Source organism: Oncorhynchus keta, chromosome 2 (genome assembly GCF_023373465.1).
Source record: "Oncorhynchus keta strain PuntledgeMale-10-30-2019 chromosome 2, Oket_V2, whole genome shotgun sequence".
In the NCBI taxonomy this organism is placed as follows: domain Eukaryota; kingdom Metazoa; phylum Chordata; class Actinopteri; order Salmoniformes; family Salmonidae; genus Oncorhynchus; species Oncorhynchus keta.
The window spans coordinates 48,125,081-48,143,083 of record NC_068422.1 but is presented as its reverse complement, the minus strand read 5'-3'; the positions used below and the strand labels follow the sequence as shown (position 1 = coordinate 48,143,083).

General features: G+C 42.7%; 1 protein-coding gene across 1 annotated transcript in view; it reads left to right on the top strand.

The window, feature by feature from the left end:
* LOC118401521 (heparan sulfate glucosamine 3-O-sulfotransferase 1-like) overlaps positions 1-17,655 on the top strand; it is a 67,014-nt gene extending 49,359 nt beyond the window's left edge. Inside the window, exon 2 of the mRNA XM_035799109.1 lies at positions 15,768-17,655. Coding sequence (XP_035655002.1) covers positions 15,962-16,867 — 906 coding nt within the window. The 5' untranslated portion in view covers positions 15,768-15,961 and the 3' untranslated portion in view covers positions 16,868-17,655. The remainder of the gene's footprint in view (positions 1-15,767) is intronic.
* Positions 17,656-18,003: the final 348 nt, after the last annotated feature.

Genomic DNA, 18,003 nt, shown 5'->3' with positions numbered 1-18,003 from the left:
TTTTCAGATGTCTCCAGAGATTTTGGGGTTCAAGTCCGGCCACTCAAGGACATTCAGAGACTTGTCCCCGAAGCCACTCCTGTGTTGTCTTGGCTGTGTGCTTGGGGTCGTTGTCCTGTTGGAAGGGGAACCTTTGCCCCAGTCTGAGGTCCTGAGCTCTATGGAGCAGGTTTTCATCAAGGATCTCTCTGTACTTCGCTCAGTTAATCTTTCCCTAAATCTTGACTAGTCTCCCAGTCGCTGCCACTGAAAAACATCCCCACAGCATGATGCTGCTGCCACCACCATGCTTCACCATAGGGATGGTGCCAGGTTTCTTCCAGACATGACACTTGGCATTCAGGCCAAAGAGTTCAATCTTGGTTTCATCAGACCAGCGAGTACTTAAGGTGCCTTTTGGCAAACTCCAAGCGGTCTCTCATGTGCCTTTACTGAGGAGTAGCTTCCGTCTGGCCACTCTGCCATAAAGGCCTGATTGGTGGAGTGCTGCAGAGATGGTTGTCCTTCTGGAAGGTTCTCCCATCTCCTCAGAGGAACTCTGGAGCTCTGTCAGAGTGACCATTAGGTTCTTGGTCACCTCCCTGACCAAGGCCCTTCTTCCCCGATTTCTCAGTTTGGCCGGGTGGCCAGCTCTAGGAGGAGTCTTGGTGGTTCCAAACTTCTTCCATTTAAGAATGATGGAGACCACTGTGTTCATGGGGACCTTCAATGCTGCAGAAATGTTTTGGTACCCTTCCCCAGATCTGTGCCTCGACACAATCCTGTCTCGGAGCTCTACAGACAATTCCTTCGAGCTCATTGCTTGGTTTTTGCTCTGACATGCACTGTCAACTGTGGGACCTTGTAGACAGGCCTGTGCCTTTCCAAATCATGTCCCATCAATTGAATTTACCACAGGTGGACTCCAAGTTGTAGAAACATCTTAAGTATGATCAATGGAAACGGGATGCACCGGAGCTCAATTTCGAGTTTCATAGCAAAGGGTCTGAATACTTATGCAAGTAAGTTATTTATTTCTGTTTTATTTTTATTACATTTGCAAAAATGTCTTTTTTTCTCATGGAGTACTGTGTGTAGGTTGAGGATTTTTTTTAAACAATCCATTTTAGAATGATGTAACGTAACAAAATGTGGCAAAAGGTAAGGGGTCTGAATACTTTCCGAATGCACTGCACCGTTCATTAGGAACCAAACGGAAGAAAACAGAGCTGTTTACATTCTTCTACTCTTAGGGGGGTAGATCTGGAGGTAGGCTTTTCTCGTACACTACCTACGCACAGTAGGTGCTATGAGAAAGTGGTACGAGACGTGTGAAATTTGCAGCTTAACACTTCGGTAATATCCCATTTGGGCACACACTGGTTGAATCAATAGTCATTTCAATAAAATTGCGTTGAACCAATGTTGAATTGTTGTCTGTGCTCAGTGAGATTTGTTTCCGCAGGTATTTTTTTGATAACTCTCCTTGAATGTTTTGTCGTGTTAAAACTCTTAGTGTGGAGATGAGGGACCTACATAGGACTTACCCCATGTTTCATAAAGTGCTTTTTAAGTCCTTCCTTACAATACCATATCCAAATGAAAATGTGTCATAAACCTGGAAAATAAAACAAATTAATTATTCATTGTGCTTTGAATAATGTTTTGTACCCAGTTTAGGAGGAATTTGTTACATCACTGGCAGAACAAAGTACATTTGCCTGCCAATGTAAGTGTTTTTTTATATATATATATTTTAAGATATGATTCATATAATGGAACACATTCTGTGTGTGTGTGTGTGTGTGTGTGTGTGTGTGTGTGTGTGAAAGAATATGATTTGTTCTACATCATACAATTTAAGCTAGGGAAGTGATAGAGAATTTGTTTATTATACCCAGTGATCGCTCTGGAAATAATGTATCCATTATTTAAAAGCCATACTGTTGATATGGTCTCAGAGTTTGTGAAAGCGTGTGGGAAGGATAACTGGAGTTGAGTCAAATTAGACAGACCGAAGAGGGGAGACGGAGGGAGCGACAGCAATTGAAAATAGACAGTTGGGGTCAAGGACTTCATTTTATCGCTCAGATAAAGGCATTGTGTGTGTGGGATGTGTTTGAACCCGGCCATCAGGCATTTGAGAGGGAGAAAAAGAGGGTGTTTGAAATATAGAGAAAGCTGAGGATGTCTTAATTCTTTTACTCTATGTAAAGGGGCAGTGGGTTTGAGGTCTAATACTCCCGAATACAAATACTCCCTATGCAGGTGACAGAGTGACGACAAAATGAACGAGATAAAGAGGGGGAGAAAGATTGAGTAATGAAGAAGGATAGCTCCATGGCCTTACCTCACTGTGGTGCGCTTGATTGGACTTCAGTCCCACCTATCTATAATCAGCTGGGGTCCACTCCGCTAGGCCACTGCTCATCACTGTAACAAGCCCCCGTGGAACCAGGCCGAGGGCTAGTAAAGTAAAATGTACAGTGTAAGTCAGTCTAGCAGTGTGTTACAGAGCGTTTCCCCATATCACTCTCTGTTCAGCCACTGTATGTCCAACACAGGATGCTCTGCCCTAATAAGACTTTACTTTGCTGCAGACTTAACAATACAAAGTCCACCAACTTTACTATTCAGGGAAGCTATCCATATCTCTGCTCCAAGATGGCTCCGTAACCACAACAATGAGGTCCTTGATCCCATTCGTTAGATTCCACTATTCGATTAGTCTTTGCATTGAAAAGGGTATATCTGCATACCTACATATGAATAGTAATACCCCAGAGATACTTCGGGGATTTTGATGAATGTTTCTAACTAGCATTAGCGCAATGACGAAGTCTATGGGTATTTGCTAGCATGCTAGTAGATACCTATAGACTTCCAGTCATTGCCATGTTAGCATTGGCTCACGAAACTACCTCTAACATCCATCATACTGGACACAGACATACAAATTGTATCCACTAGTTCATCTGACTCCAGAGAAGTAGATAAAAGTCCTCTGCCAAAATCTCAAAAGTATCCCTTTAAAGGTGCAATATGCAGAAATCACTCCATTTCCTGGTTGCTAAAATTCGAATTTATATTGACATTGTCTAGCTAGCTAAGCAGACTAGTATCAGAGATTTCTGGCTATCCTGTATCTAGTGGTTCTTATGTTGTGTAACAGCGCAATAGGTCCAGCTTTGTACATGTCATTTTGGTTGAGACAAATTAGTTTAGAAAATAATTGTTTGCTCTGTGTATATGTGGTGTGTTGTTGGTTTACTTAGCTATTTAGCAAGCTGAGATATGTGCTCAAGATGGCTAAAGTTAGCTATGTTGCTAATAATGTTTTTGAGGAGAACAGGCTAGCTCCCTATAGCATCAAGACAAGAGGGGATGGGGAAGAACATTAAATGTGCAGTTGCTTCATCTGGCTGACGCAGTGCCCAGATGAGATGAGCTACCTGCTACAGAGAGAGAATCTGAGAGATCTCACTTTTTTTTTTATAAAAAAAAAAAATCTTGATTAACCTCTGAGATGGCAATGTCGAACCAATGCAATGCTATTCATTTTATTGGTTTGCTATATGACTCGCTTTTGAAAATGTCTGTCTGATATAGCTAGCTAGTTGTTTTTCTAGTGTATGTTAAATGCTACAGCCACAACATCATGATCATGTAGTCATGCATCTGCAGACCAGCAAGGAGTAGAAAGGCCTGCATTGGGTGAGCTAGCTAGAACAACATCAACCAACTAGCTAGCTATAATATCAGAAACGTTTTCAGGTAAAGCGTGGATAGAGCTACAGTGGTTATTCCTCTAAATGTTACGAGTGTATGCCGTAACCATTTGTGGTAGATGGTGGCATTCTTCTGTTATTGCACCACACTATCACAAGGGAGAGTTAGAATGCTGATCTATCGGTAGTCTGAACTGTGGCAATTATTGGAGGAGTTTTCAGGCATCAGGCAACAACAACAAAAACGGTTGATTAGTTCTGAAGTTAACGAGAAAACTTGGGTAAATACAATGGGGTATCTCACTTGACATGTGTACTGACAAATATTATAATTTTTCTTATATATATATATATATATATATATATATATAGGCACGGAGGGCTTTTGGTTTCTGTCCCTCTAAAAACATAAATAATTATAAATAACCAAATGGCTTTATTTACAAATTAGTAAGAATGTCTCGCCCCATTTTCAAGAATGGCCTTTTCCCCTTTATTCAGATTACAATCGCTCACTTTCGGGTATTTGAAACAATCTTCTCCGAAATATAGTTATTTTTTTTATCAAGTTAATCTGCTCATGTTGTGTGTTCAATTATTTGTGATATTGTGGCATTTAAAGCATATTGAAGATAGTGTCCCCGAGGGCCAATCTGTTATCCAGAGATTAATTTAATAGCCCGGCTCCTGTAGTTGTGAAAATCCCCCCCCAACTTGCAATGTATTCGATGCTTAAGTATCTGTTCATCAACATCTTTATGCTTTCGTTAATAAAATAACGATAAATACTTTCAAAATGCAGATGTTTATTTCAACTACTGTACAATACATCTCAGCTCCATTTTAGTTGCACTTTCCCTCAGCTCCACGACCTTGAGTAAAACCTTGCTGAGATCAATGTATGTGTTGTATCGTCAGTTTCTCAAGGTACAGATGAATTTTTCAGAAAAAAATAGGCTAATGAAGGCAACATTGTTGCTTACTGGAACACCCAAAGTCATCCAATTTGTTATTATAGGATTTGAAGCAATAGCCTACCTTCGTGTGGTCAACTATTTCAGCACCGTTTCGGACTGGTCTTGATAAATCAATTACATTTTTATTTTCAATTCATCTCTGTTTGGGTATTGGTTAGCATAAAGGATACTGAATTCTGTTCAAATAATATTGTGTCTCTATCATATCTGCTAAGCACACGTCTGGCTCTGCTTGCCGCACAGCCACTGCCTCAGTGGTTGAGTAAGCTCCTTCATGGCTGGCCCTGTCCAGGGGTGACATTGGACAGGGCCACAGTGTCTCCCAACTCCCCTGTTTCAGTCCCCAGTAATTATTCTGCAATAGCTTGTGCCAGGGGTCTAGGGTCAACTTGTCTCATCTGGACCAGTATTCACAAAGAGTTCACACAGAGTGCTGATCTAGGATCAGTTTTTAATTTTAGATCCTAAAATTATTTTGCCTGGTGCAACCTGACCCTAGATCAGCACTTCTACTTATGTGGCCTGTTTCCATATATGATTTACCTCAGTGTGTTACCTAAAAGGCTCAGACTTTTCTCTTTCCATCTACGTGGTTTGGCACCAGTGTCTCACTAAACCATGGTGTCTCACTAAACCATGGCTCTAGCGGACCTGCTCTCACTTGCAGTCAGTCAGGCCGCTGGTACTTTTCAGCCTGCATTTACCTAACAATGGCTAACTGTGAACTTGAACATCTTCCCAAAAAGCAGCTGTTTTGATTTATGCAGAGGTTGATGATTCTGCTCTTCACAAGTACTCACTGCCAGCACTAGCTATGGAAACGATTTCCCTAGTACAACACAAGGGTGTATACGCTGGGGTAACACTGTTAGTCAAAAAACAGCATTGGATGCTTTGTGAATATTGGCCCTGGTGTAATGTGAGGAGGGGGGCATCCTGCCCTTCGGTTACATCGTCATCCAGCTCTTCTTAATTCTCAACAGCATCTGGTAAGAACAAGGGTCCAGTGCTGCTTTTCGACTCATACACTAGTGTAACTCTGATGTTTAGACCCATATGTTATACTAGTGAAATAGTTTCTGTAGCTACGGCTGGCACCAAGGACTTGAAGAGCAGAATCAACAACCTCGGCATAATCAAGATTGATTTAAACAGCTGTTTTGTGAGAAGATATTAAAGTTCACTTTTAGCCATTGTTATGTAAACGCCAGCTGAAATGTACCACTGGCTTTACTTTGGCCCAAGTGACAGCAGGTCTGCTGGAGCCATGGCCCAGTGACACACGGGTGGCAGCCTGCGTAGATGAAAACAAAAAAGTCTGAGCCTCTTGGGTAGAACTCAAGTTAAATCCTGGATGGAAATGTGCCACGAGTAGGAGTGCTGATCTAGGGTCAGGTTCCACCAGTCAATATGATATACAATTAAACACTGATCCTTGATCAGCACTCCTACTCTAAGACACTTTGTGAATACGGGTCTGGATAAGAGAAGTTGACCCTATCCCCGCGGCACAAACTATTGCAGAATAATTACTGGGAATTGAGACAGTGGGGTTGGGAGACACCAATGTCACCTCTGGACAGCTAGCCAGGAAGGAGCTTACCCAACCACTCTGAGGCAGTGGCTGTGTGGCTAGCAGAGGTGTGCTTAGCAGATATGAAACGGAGGCACAACATTATATGAATGACAATTCAGTCCACATGACAGAATTCAGTGTACTTCATGCTGATGATTTGAGACTAATACAGATGATGTGCATGAGTTTGTCAAACAGGTAGGCCTACCACGTTTTTGAATAGGAAGAATTAGGTTCTGATTCTATGATTAGGCCCATGCAAGATGTTCATGCATGCATGCACATAGAGTACCCGTCAAAAGTTTGTACACACCTACTCATTCAAGGTTATTCTTTATTTTTACTATTTGCTACATTGTGGATTGATAGTGAAGACATCAAAACTATGAAATAACACACATGGAATAATGTAGTAACCAATGTTAAACAAATCAAAATATATTTAAGGTTCTTCAAAGTAGCCACCCTTTCCCTTGATGACTGCTTTGCACACTCTTGGAATTCTCTCAACCAGCTTCGTGAGGAAGTCACCTCGAATGCATTTCAATTAACAAGTGTGCCTAGTGAAGTGGTGGAATTTATATTGTTCTTAATGCGTTTGAGCCAATCAGTTGTGTTGTGACAAGGTAGTGGTGGTATACAGAAGATAACCCTATTTGGTAAAAGACCACGTCCATAGTATGGCAAAAGCAGATAAGTAGAGAAACGTCAGTCCATTACTTTAAGACATGAAAGTCAGTCAATGCGGAAAATGTCAAGGACTTTGAAAGTTTCTTCAAGTGCAGTCACAAAAACCGTGAAGCCACAGCTCTCATGAGGACCGCCATAGGAAATGAAGACTCGGTTGCCTCTGCTGCAGAGGATAAGTCCATTAGAGTTCCCAGCCTCAGAAATTGCAGCCAAAATAAATGCTTCAGAGTTCAAGTAACAGACTAATCTCAACATCAACTGTTCAGAGGAGACTGTGTGAATCAGGCCTTCATGGTCAAATTGCTGCAAAGAAACCACCACTAAAGGACACCAATAAAAATACTGTCAGTGGACATTAGACTGGTGGAAATCTGTCCTTTGGTCTGATGCGTCCAAATTTGAGATTTTTGGTTCCAACCTCCTTGTCTTTGTGAGACACAGAGTAGGTGAATGGATGATCTCCACATGTGTGGTTCCTACCGTGAAGCATGGAGGAGGTGTGATTGTGTGGGGGTGCTTTTCTGGTGACATTGTCTGTGATTTATTTAGAATTCAAGGCACACTTAACCAGCATGGCTACCACAGCATTCTGCATTTGTTTTTCAACGGGACAATGACATAACACACCTCCAGGCTGTGTAAGGGCTGTTTGACCAAGAAGGAGAGTGATGGAGTGCTTTAAGAGTCATCTTAAAAATTACTCTGTGATAGAATTAATGCGAGTTTATGATCAATTCTTACCTTTTCAAAGGCAAGTTGACTTGCCTGGCCTTCCTGGCAGCAAAAGCATGCACTGCTTCTTGGAAGTTGATTTTGTAATGCACGGCTCTCCCATCTTGTGGTGCTAAAGGATTTCACTGTGAAATTGTTTCATGCCATCTTCCACGTTCCCTTTCAGCACATCCCAGCGGTGTGTAGGTCTGGATAAAAATGTGTTAACTCGGCCACCGCCAAGGTGTTTAAAACTCAGCCGTTAACTCAGCTGCCGCCGAGCAACATGATGCTGCATCAGAGAGAACTAGGTTCAGCGAGTGCGCGCTGTATTGGCTGAAAAAAGGCCCTCGGATTGATATCCTGCAGCAGCAGCACCAATGTCATCGGGACGTGGAGCGACAAATCTGAGTCCGGTTCCCAGCTAGTAGGTTTTCTGTTGGCATTGTTTGAATGTGTGGCTTGGCCTGGTGCGACCAACTGTTCTTGTCCACCCAGAGAGCTGTCATCAGTGGAAGTGGATGGCTCGGACTCCTCCGGTTCACTGCGAGAACCATTGAACGGTGGCTCGTCAGTCTTGGTGATTGAACGGCCTGTCCTCGGAGTCATGTTGTTCTCCACACTGGCTGATGAACATTACTGCATGCAGCGAATCACTTTGGTTTAGAGATTGCCTCTTTTCTCATTAGTTAAAACATATATATATTCGCTTCCTGATTAGTTTTTGTCTCTTAGACATGGTAGCTAATTTGGTTGCAAATCTCTATAGCTTACTATTAGCAGATATTTCCACTAGTAGCTTGTTAACGTTAACAGGCTATGCTAGGCTACTGCCTTAATCAATAATAATCTTCCTCACACACAAACATTTAAAAAACAATACAATAGTTTAATTGGTAGATTTATTTTTATTAATGTTTCATAATTGGATAATCTCATAAAAACACACAACCATAGCTACCAAGGATAATGGGAAGGAACATCAGGGGAAGCGGGAATGGAGTGATGGCGGGAACTGCAGCAACAGCTATGAGCTGGCGGCTGGGGCGCCGCTGGCGGTGTAGTAGCCGATCAGAAGCGCCGGAGGGCGGCAGCCAATTTCCAAAATGCCGCCCCAAATTCAAATGCCACCATAAGCAATTGCCTAGTTTTGCCTAATGGGAGGGCCGGCCCTGAGATGGACATTTTCAGAAAAAGCAGTTCACATAGCAAGCCAATATTAATGAATATCATTGCATTGGTTCGACATTGAAATCTCACTAGCTAATCAAGATAAAAAGGTGAGATCTTTCAGATTCTATCTCTGTAGCAGGTAACTCTGTCTCATCTCGTCTGGGCACTGCTTCAGCCAGATGAAGCAACTGCACATCTCACGTTCTTGCCATCCCCTCTTGTCTTGATTCTATAGGGAGCTAGCCTGTTCTCCTCAAAACATTATTAGCAAGCTAGCTAACGTTGATCTCAGCTTGCTAACTAGACACTTTTCTAAATTAATGTTAGACTCAACCAAATAACAAGTACATAGCTAGACCTATTGCTCTGTTACACAACGTAAGAACCACTAGATAGACTAGCCTGAAAGCTCTAATGCTAGCAAGCTGGCTAGCAAGCTCGCTAGCAAGCTAGCTAGCTAGCATCAGCCGTATAACGGTCATGCTATGTGGAAACGCTCACTTTAATTATTCCCTTCGTCTTCCTCACTAATGCCTTGTTGTAGCTTTCAAATTCTGTCAATATCATTGAGCTAGCTAGTCATTTTTACAAATTCTATCCATATTTAGCACAGCGTGCTTCCAGACCGGAACCCTATGAAACGTAACACCTCACTTGATTGGTCAGAAGAAAATGCCCTGTCCACTAGAGCTCGCATATTTCTCTGCTGTTTTCTTGCAGAATTATTTTGAAATGTGGACTCGCGTGTATTGTATTGGGAAGAAAATTATACAATCATCACTTTGAAATGAAAATTAGGGGCTAAATTCAATCCATCCAACATTGCTGTATTCACACAGTAGCTATTTTTCCACTGGTCAAATTAACTGGTTTTGGGAACTGTATAAAAACCTCCAACTACTACCACTGTAACCTCTCTCACAGGTATCCTTTCACTTTTAAGAATCAGAAGTGTGTGGGCACGGGATGAATATTGTGAATAAAGGGTTAAAAAAAATCCTCTTGCGGGATTAGAACTCACAACCTATGAACTATAACCCAATTTGTTTAGTGGATTGGGCCACCATCAGTCATAGCAGTGAAGGGGGGGATAGAGCGTGTTACAATGATCACCATTGTCATCTATTTAATGTTATGATAATGTTGCTACGAATATAAATTTATCTAATCAACAAAGCCTGCATGTTTTTTGTTGTTGTGTAAAACACAAACAGTAAGCAAAAATGTTGAACTTGGTGATGTGGAATTTTTTTTAATTTTATGTAACGTCAGTAAGGCGTTAAGGCGCGCTGTCACCTGCTTTCATAGTAAGTCTTGAGGCGGTACCACCCAGCACATCTAGAAGTGTATTACCAAACCCCTCCCTTTTAAATAACGTAGAGGCGCCTCTACGTCCCAATTTCAATGGTAGAGTTGAGCCACTATGGGCAAAAAGAGCTAGATTTACTACTAAAATATATATCGCTTTTGTGACGAACTGTCAAAGTACAGACCAGAATTTACGTATTTCACTAACTAAGCCTAAAACATCTGGTTTTAGATGAAAGTTACTCTTTAGGAAAACAAACTTTGCAGTACAATACCTGCTGCTCGCCACATGAGACAGAATGGGAAACCACTGAATATGAATGAGACATATTTGTATCCCGCTTTATTCCACAGAAAAAGCACCAATATACATAGAATAAACAAATGTTTGCTCATTTGTGGTAATTTTTGGACATATTCAATGGTTGCCCGAAAATGGCGTTCTACGAGCTGCTCATTTAACATCATTCAGCACTAGGTCACAGCGTGAGAGAGATTAGGCATGGTGGTTTGACGGTGAGTAGCTTGCCACAGCCATTAAGTAAATAGTGAAAAGTACACTTCACCAAGCAAGCAACCCTGTCCTCATCACATTCTCACTTAGTTAACGTTAACTGGCTAGCTAGCCAGCAAGGTAGTTAGCTTCGCTAGCTAGCAATCTGTGCTCTTTATGTGCCAACACTGAACTGTCGCCAAAGTGAACACTCGACCATGATACAAAAAGAGCACTGTTTGGACATATAGCTAGTGTGCTTATTTAGTTTGTTCCAAAATATGCAATCTGCAAAAAGCAGTTGGCGCAGATCTATTATTCAGGCCATGTGCTTGCATTCAGGATGAGATAAGTAAGTAGCTAGCTAGCGTAGCACCCCATATTATCGGCATCTTTAAGAAATGTATTACCTTCAACAGTTATCTTGTGATCAAGCCATCAACGGGTTAGCAATTAGCATGTTTGACATTTCAGTGGAAATAATACTATCAGCTTTTTGATAAGCGGTTTAGCAAAAAAATATATATTTCAGAGGTAAAAAGTTGGATATTAAATGTGTGGTCTGTCATGCAGTCGAATTTGACAATATACAGCGTTTCCCACAAAATGTGTATATATAACTTTTTCAAAACCTAACGTGCATAAATTGTAATAAATCGGTGGTCAGACAGCTAGAAGGGTGTCTTTAGTCGCAAAACTTACCGTTATTTTCCAGTCCATTTTAAATGTTGAGCTTGAGGTGATTTAAACCTCGAACTGCTAGAGTGTCCGAAGTTATTCCGATGTTGGGGGGAAATTAGCTAGCTTAATTAGAACGTGTGACCTTAAAGGAGTGTGGCAAGCATTTGCCTGCATAAATATTTTCAGTCATCAACACTTCATTTGAAGTTAAAATGTATAGCCAATACATTTTGTATTGAATAACAGTGTAAATGTACAGTATATATGGGTTCTGTAAGAAAACATTGTCGCAATGAACCGCTAGCTTGTCATAGCATACTCTCATGGTCTGTGCTATGTGGAATCCTTGGGACGTTTGTAACATTACCCCATTTTAAGTTTACTTTTTAAAATGGTTAAGGTTAGGTAAGGGTTAAGTTTAGTGTAGGCGTTAAGTTTAGGGTTTGGGGTTCATCCCAAGGATCCCGCATCGCACTGATCCTCTCATTGCAAGGTTGCCATAAAGTCTTTGTTTACACAGTGGCGGAGCGTGGGTAAAATCACTGGGGAAGCCAAGCCAGAAAAAAAGCCATAGTACAAGCTATGTGTTCATATGCCTTGACACCATGATATACAGGCCTAAGGTGGAGACAATAAGAAGACACAGTGGCAGAATAAATTCAACCACACATTTGTTTCATTACAAAACTGGAGAGAAACATCTGTCTGGTGAAGTCCACAAAACATTTTGCATGTAACAAACAGTTGCTTGACCATGCTGGAGGTCAAGTAAGGTAATGTTTCCAACACTTTCGGACTACTAAACAACTATTGCTTAGTCTAATACAGTGACAACTAAAAGATACCAAAAACAATTTAGTCCAAGTTCAAGTACGGAGAATTAAGGAGAACCACAAGTCCAAATCCGTATCTCCATCCATGGCTAATTTAGGAAAGGGACATTTTTTTTCTAGCTAGCCACCGGTGGACAACGACACAACGAGATGCAACAATTCATGTTTTTTTCTGTTAATGACGTTTGACTTCTGATATGTCATTGGTCTGAATCCAAACTGGCTTCCCTTGACAGTTTCTTATTTTTTGTGCGCCAGGACCATTCACAGCTGAATTCACACTCCGTTTGCCCCGATGCTGATTGGCTGTTATTTTATTTAATTTTTTTATCAAGGGAGGTCAAATGCTCGCTGGCTTCCCTTGAATTCAATGCTATGGACGGCAACAATGTCATACTCTTTTTGGCCAGACAGCATCGGATAGATATGCTACACATAATGAGACAGAGGGGTGCTGTTTCGTTAGCCTGGATACTTTCTCCAGTGGGGTACATTCAGTCTCTTGCAAATTGAAAGAAATGTATGAAACACAGATAGACGAAATACATTATTTTGTATGTTTCTTTTGTTTTTCTTGGTCAATTTTTTTGGAGAAGCCTGGCTTCCCTTGGCATTCATGAATACACGCCACTGTGTTTACATGACCTTTGGCTGTTTTGAAAACTGTAGGAGATCTACTCGAGGCAAATGCTGACACCTGTTATGAACGCCATGTTACTGCATTTCAATGCTTATGCTTATTTGTGAGCAGTGCAGATTTACTTTGAGTCAAAGTTTAATTCATTCAGCCAACCAACCCTTGTGGTGGTTTAGCACAAAGACTTTTGGATACTTCTTATCCACTACCACAGAAAGACAGATCTTTAAGTTGTACCTAAGAAGGTGCACTAAACTTTTACTGTCATATTTATAGAGGATGTAGTTTATTTTTGGTGTATATCCTGTAAACCACAAATATAATGTTCTTAAATAATGATATTATTGAAATCATCATTTAGAGTACACTATACTGTATATGCAAAAGTATGTGGACACCCCTTCAAATTAGTGACATTCTAGACGGTTCTGTGCTTCCAACTTGGTGGCAACAGTTTGGGGAAGGACCTTTCCTGTTTCAGCTTGGCAGTGCCCCTGTGCACAGAGGTCCATACAGAAATGTTTTGTAGAGATCGGTGTGGAAGAACTTGACTGGCCTGCAGAGCCCTGACCTCAACACCTTTGGGATGAACTGGAACGCGGACTGTGAGCCGGGCCTAATCATGTATATGTATTTTAATCATTTGGAGCTCAATTTATGTAAAAATAGAGGTGACTGTTGACTCCCTAAAATTGGTATTGAACCCAAAAATCACATATCGGTCGGGATCTATTCTAGACCATGCATTAGATATAGCTGGCTGTAATTAGTGGGAGTTGGGTTCCTGTGGAACAGGAAACCTGTGGCTTCTCCCTCTGTGCCTCCTAGGATGATGAATAATCTGGTCGAACCATGAGCTACACTGGCTCAGGCTCTCCGTGATAATGCTATGAGGTAATAAGCCACAGTCTCTGCAGCCACTGACAAACTGTAAAATGAGATCACAGAAGATCAGCGCAGCGCCACGTGTGTGATAGTCGTAGGTAGGCATAGCTAAATGATTGCAGATGTAAAGCATGCAGGTGTTAATGGGCATTCTGATTTCATGTCTTTGTAAAAAATAAATAATAATAAGTGTATTCAATATCTTGTTTTATTCAGCCAACTGCAATGTGACCTCTTAGTTCTGGACTAAATATATTGCCAGTCTCTTGTCTGTAATCTGTCGGTATTCCGTTTCTATCTCCAATAGTCCAATATTTTTAGTTAAAGGCTCTGCCAGATGCTGAGATACTGTGCCGGGCTGGCTGTGTGATGAATGAAAACCTGAAGATATGCATCAAGCCTTGAATAAAGCAATGCAGCTCAGCAGGATGTGAAACAATGGCTCATTCCAGGTGGCGGTGTGCTGAGGGAGTGAGGGGAATTGGATAAGACAGGAAGGTCGCCTGGCTGCCTGGCTGTTAGCATTGGACTTGGCAGCTCTCTGCCATGGAAGCGCTGACAGGCAGGCGTGCCTGTCACAGCGCGTAAGTGGCTCCCTGCGCAGACATTCACAGTAGAGCACCTTTTCTTTATCCACAGTGCTTCTGGGATGGTCCAGCCCGCAGGGCTGCATCCCCTATAGCTCTAGCCCCCATACCTAGTCCATGCCCCAGCCCTCATACTTGACCCCAGCCCCAGACCTTATACCAAGCCCTCAACTCCACATCTTGGCCGAGCCCCCAGCCTTATTCCCATACCCACAGCTACCTAGCCCCTGCTCTATCCCCATCCTTAGCCCCATACCCAGCCCCATACTTAACATCCACAGCCCCCTGGACCCCCTGGCCAGAGATTAGAGCTTTATGGCGGTCCAGGTATCACTCCGTTCAGTCTGCAATGGGAAGACCTGATTAGAGAGCGGGGGAGGCTGGTAGTGGCACCGTGGGAACAGACAACCCTCTGGGAAGTAGGGAACAGATTTGTCCTCTGCTGTTTAGGGAGTGGGAGGCTTCATTCAGAGTGAGCTGTGACTACTGTTGTTCCTTAGCAATAGCTTTCTGGTTATTCAATCATGGTAGTGGTTGATTTAATATTGGGAAACCGCAAAGTGGAAATAATAAAGTCATATTTATAGAGCCTTACCATGACCTTTTTGTTTTTTGTTTGATGTTTATGCAGCAGAGCAGTTATTTTGACTGTCATGGAGAAATGTTTTCCTCGTAACTATTTGAGATGACTTTTAAGGTCAGAAGGATTCAACTGTTCACTTTATCCAGTATTTTAAATCATAGTCCTACCTTTTGTTGTATCTTGACTCTTCAGTTTAACTTTAGACTCATGCGGGAATGGGGATGAAGAAATCGTTTTAGATTCAACGAGGGTATGTACTGGAGTTGTGCATCTTACATTACTTCAGGAAGTCTACTCTCAACAACCCACTTCAATGCCCATGGTACTTAGCGTTAGAACTAAAGCTACGGAAACCCACTAGAACAGAAATACTTTGTCCCAATACATAACGTCCTTCACTTGGCCTTGCTTTTGATCTTGCTTCACGTGTATGGAAAATCTAAGTTATCCAGAACTGAAAACTCCTTATTTCTACAGCCACACTGTGTCCTTAAAACATACCTCTGCTGTTGGGATTGAAATGTTCCAGGGTGGATATTAACTGTATTGATTTGAGTGAGGATTATGACCCGGTAAAATAAGATTAAGTAGTGTGACCTCCGTTTTGGCCCCGAGTCACGCTCTCACATATCTGGCACACATTTTGTAATGAGCAAAAAAAGTATATTCCTGTGAAATTACAGCATAGAATTAAATGTAAGTGATTCTTGATATGGGAAGGAGAGATCTGAGAGGGAGATAGAAGGACAAAATGAGAGACGAATAATGATAACCGAAGGAGACGAAACACTTGAGTCAGACATACAGTCTATGAATTACTAGAAAGCTTTGTCAGGGAAAATAAGAAAGTGCTTTGGGCCTTTGCTAGCTATTCAGATGGGAAAATCTAAGTCCATTTCTTTTCTTCTTGTCTTCTGTCTCTCCAGATGTGCTTCGGACTGGCTGTGGTTTCTCCTCCTCATCCTCCTTCTGATGGTCAATGGCAGACGAAAACCGCTCCCTTCTCCTTTCCTGTCATCTTTTGATCTCCGAGAGATGGCTCTGATCCACAGCTAAACAACAGGACATCCCTCTCTGATCTCCTCCCTCTCTGACCATCTTTTCATCACCCTCCCTCACCATGGCCTGCTTGCTGGTAGCAGTGTTCCTCCTGGTTCTCCAGACATATGCTGCCCCACCAGATTTTGTTCAGAGTTTGGATTTAGGACCTGGACTCACAGCTAATGACACTCTGTCTCCACCCCTGGGGACTAGTAAATGTGCCCCCCACAGCATCATCATTGGGGTCCGTAAAGGCGGCACACGAGCCCTGCTGGAAATGCTAGACATCCACCCTGAGGTCGCTGCCGCTGCCACAGAGGTGCACTTTTTCGACTGGGATGAGAACTACGCTAAGGGATTTGACTGGTACCGTGAGCTGATGCCATATTCCTACCCACATCAGATCACAGTGGAGAAGACACCAGGCTACTTCACCTCTGCCTTGGCGCCAAAGCGCATCCGTGCCATGAACTCCTCCATCAAGCTGCTGCTGATCTTGCGGGACCCAACTGAACGGGTCATCTCAGACTACACCCAGGTCTACTTCAACCGCCTGGAGAACCACAAGCCAGTGCAGGCCATTGAGAACCTGCTGGTGCGCAGCGGAGCCCTCAATACCCGCTATAAGGCCATCCAGCGGAGCCTCTATGACATGCACATGAGCAACTGGTTGCGCTATTTCCCCCTAGAGCAGATCCACATCGTGGATGGGGATACTTTGATCCGGGACCCGTTGCCTGAGCTACAGAAGGTGGAGCGTTTTCTCAACCTGCCCCCCAGGATAATGTCCTCCAACTTCTACTTCAACCAGACCAAGGGGTTCTACTGCATCCGGAGTGAAGGGCGAGAGCGCTGCCTGCATGAGTCCAAAGGGCGTCCCCACCCTGCCGTCAACGGTACCGTGCTGCAGCAGCTACGCTCCTACCTCCGGGAGCACAACCATAACTTCTACCGGCTGGTGAAGCGCTCCTTTGACTGGCAGTAAGGCAGTTCACCCCTCTACTTATGAGGACTAGTTCCCCCTGGCCCACATATGACTGTTCAAGGACTGACTGACCAGTGTTATAGGGGGACAAGCACTTTACGAACTCTGACACCCAAACACCCCTGTCAATCGCCTTTTACTCTGCTCTGGTGTCAGCAGAGCAGTTCCACATTTACGAAGCAAAAACTTACAAACGAACATGGAAAAATCCCCAAGATTGAAGTCATTCTCTGTACTGTACCTGCCAAAAGTGAAGCGATGCGGATTGTGGAAAAACTCATTTGTGAACCTGATTTTAACTTTTGTTTGATATTACTGTACTTGATAATAAATTGTTTTGCTTTAAAAATGTAACGCTGGAATGGGATCTTTTTCTCCCTCGGTTCTTTGTGCTGCTCTCCAGCTCCTAACCTGAGTTATTTCGAGAGCATGCTAAGGTAGACTGAGGCATTAGGCTAAGAGTTTGATTCGCTGCGGTGGAAGAAGGACATTAATGCAGGGAAATGGTTTCCCTCGAGCGCCGCTTTAGTAGTACAGAAATCACTAATGGATTTGGACGTTGAAGGTAGTGCCTGCAGCAAAAGGGGCCGAATCACAAGAGTCAGCAAGCTGAAGTCAAAAGAGCTCTTCCTGTATTTTACCACTGTTCAGTGTTCAACGGTTTGATTAGGCTGTAGAAGAAGCCAGTAAATCATATGCTTATTGTAGCAGTTCTCACAGGAGTTGTGCTGTATGTAAGATGCCGTTTCACAAGTGTGATTATTCAACATAAACAGCAGAGAAACACATTACTATTTTCATCATGATTATCTCTGGTTATTATGGATGGATACTTTGTTTTCTTAGAACCTTTCTGTCAGATCACTTGCCATTCCATGCCACAGAGAATCGGCACATTTCAGATTGTCACAGGTCATGTTTCCTCATTGATTAGGCTTTAAACAGCAGCCAAGGCTGCCTGTCTGGAGAGACCACTGGTGCTTATGTGATCTCCCTTCTGTCTGGTGGCTCTGTCAGATGCTAAAAGAGTGCTCCCGTTCTCCAGGGGGGGACAGACATCAATGCTGCCGGTTTTATCCCTTGCCAGTAGTAGGGGTGTGTTGCTCTGTCCACACTAAAATATGAAGTTCGATACA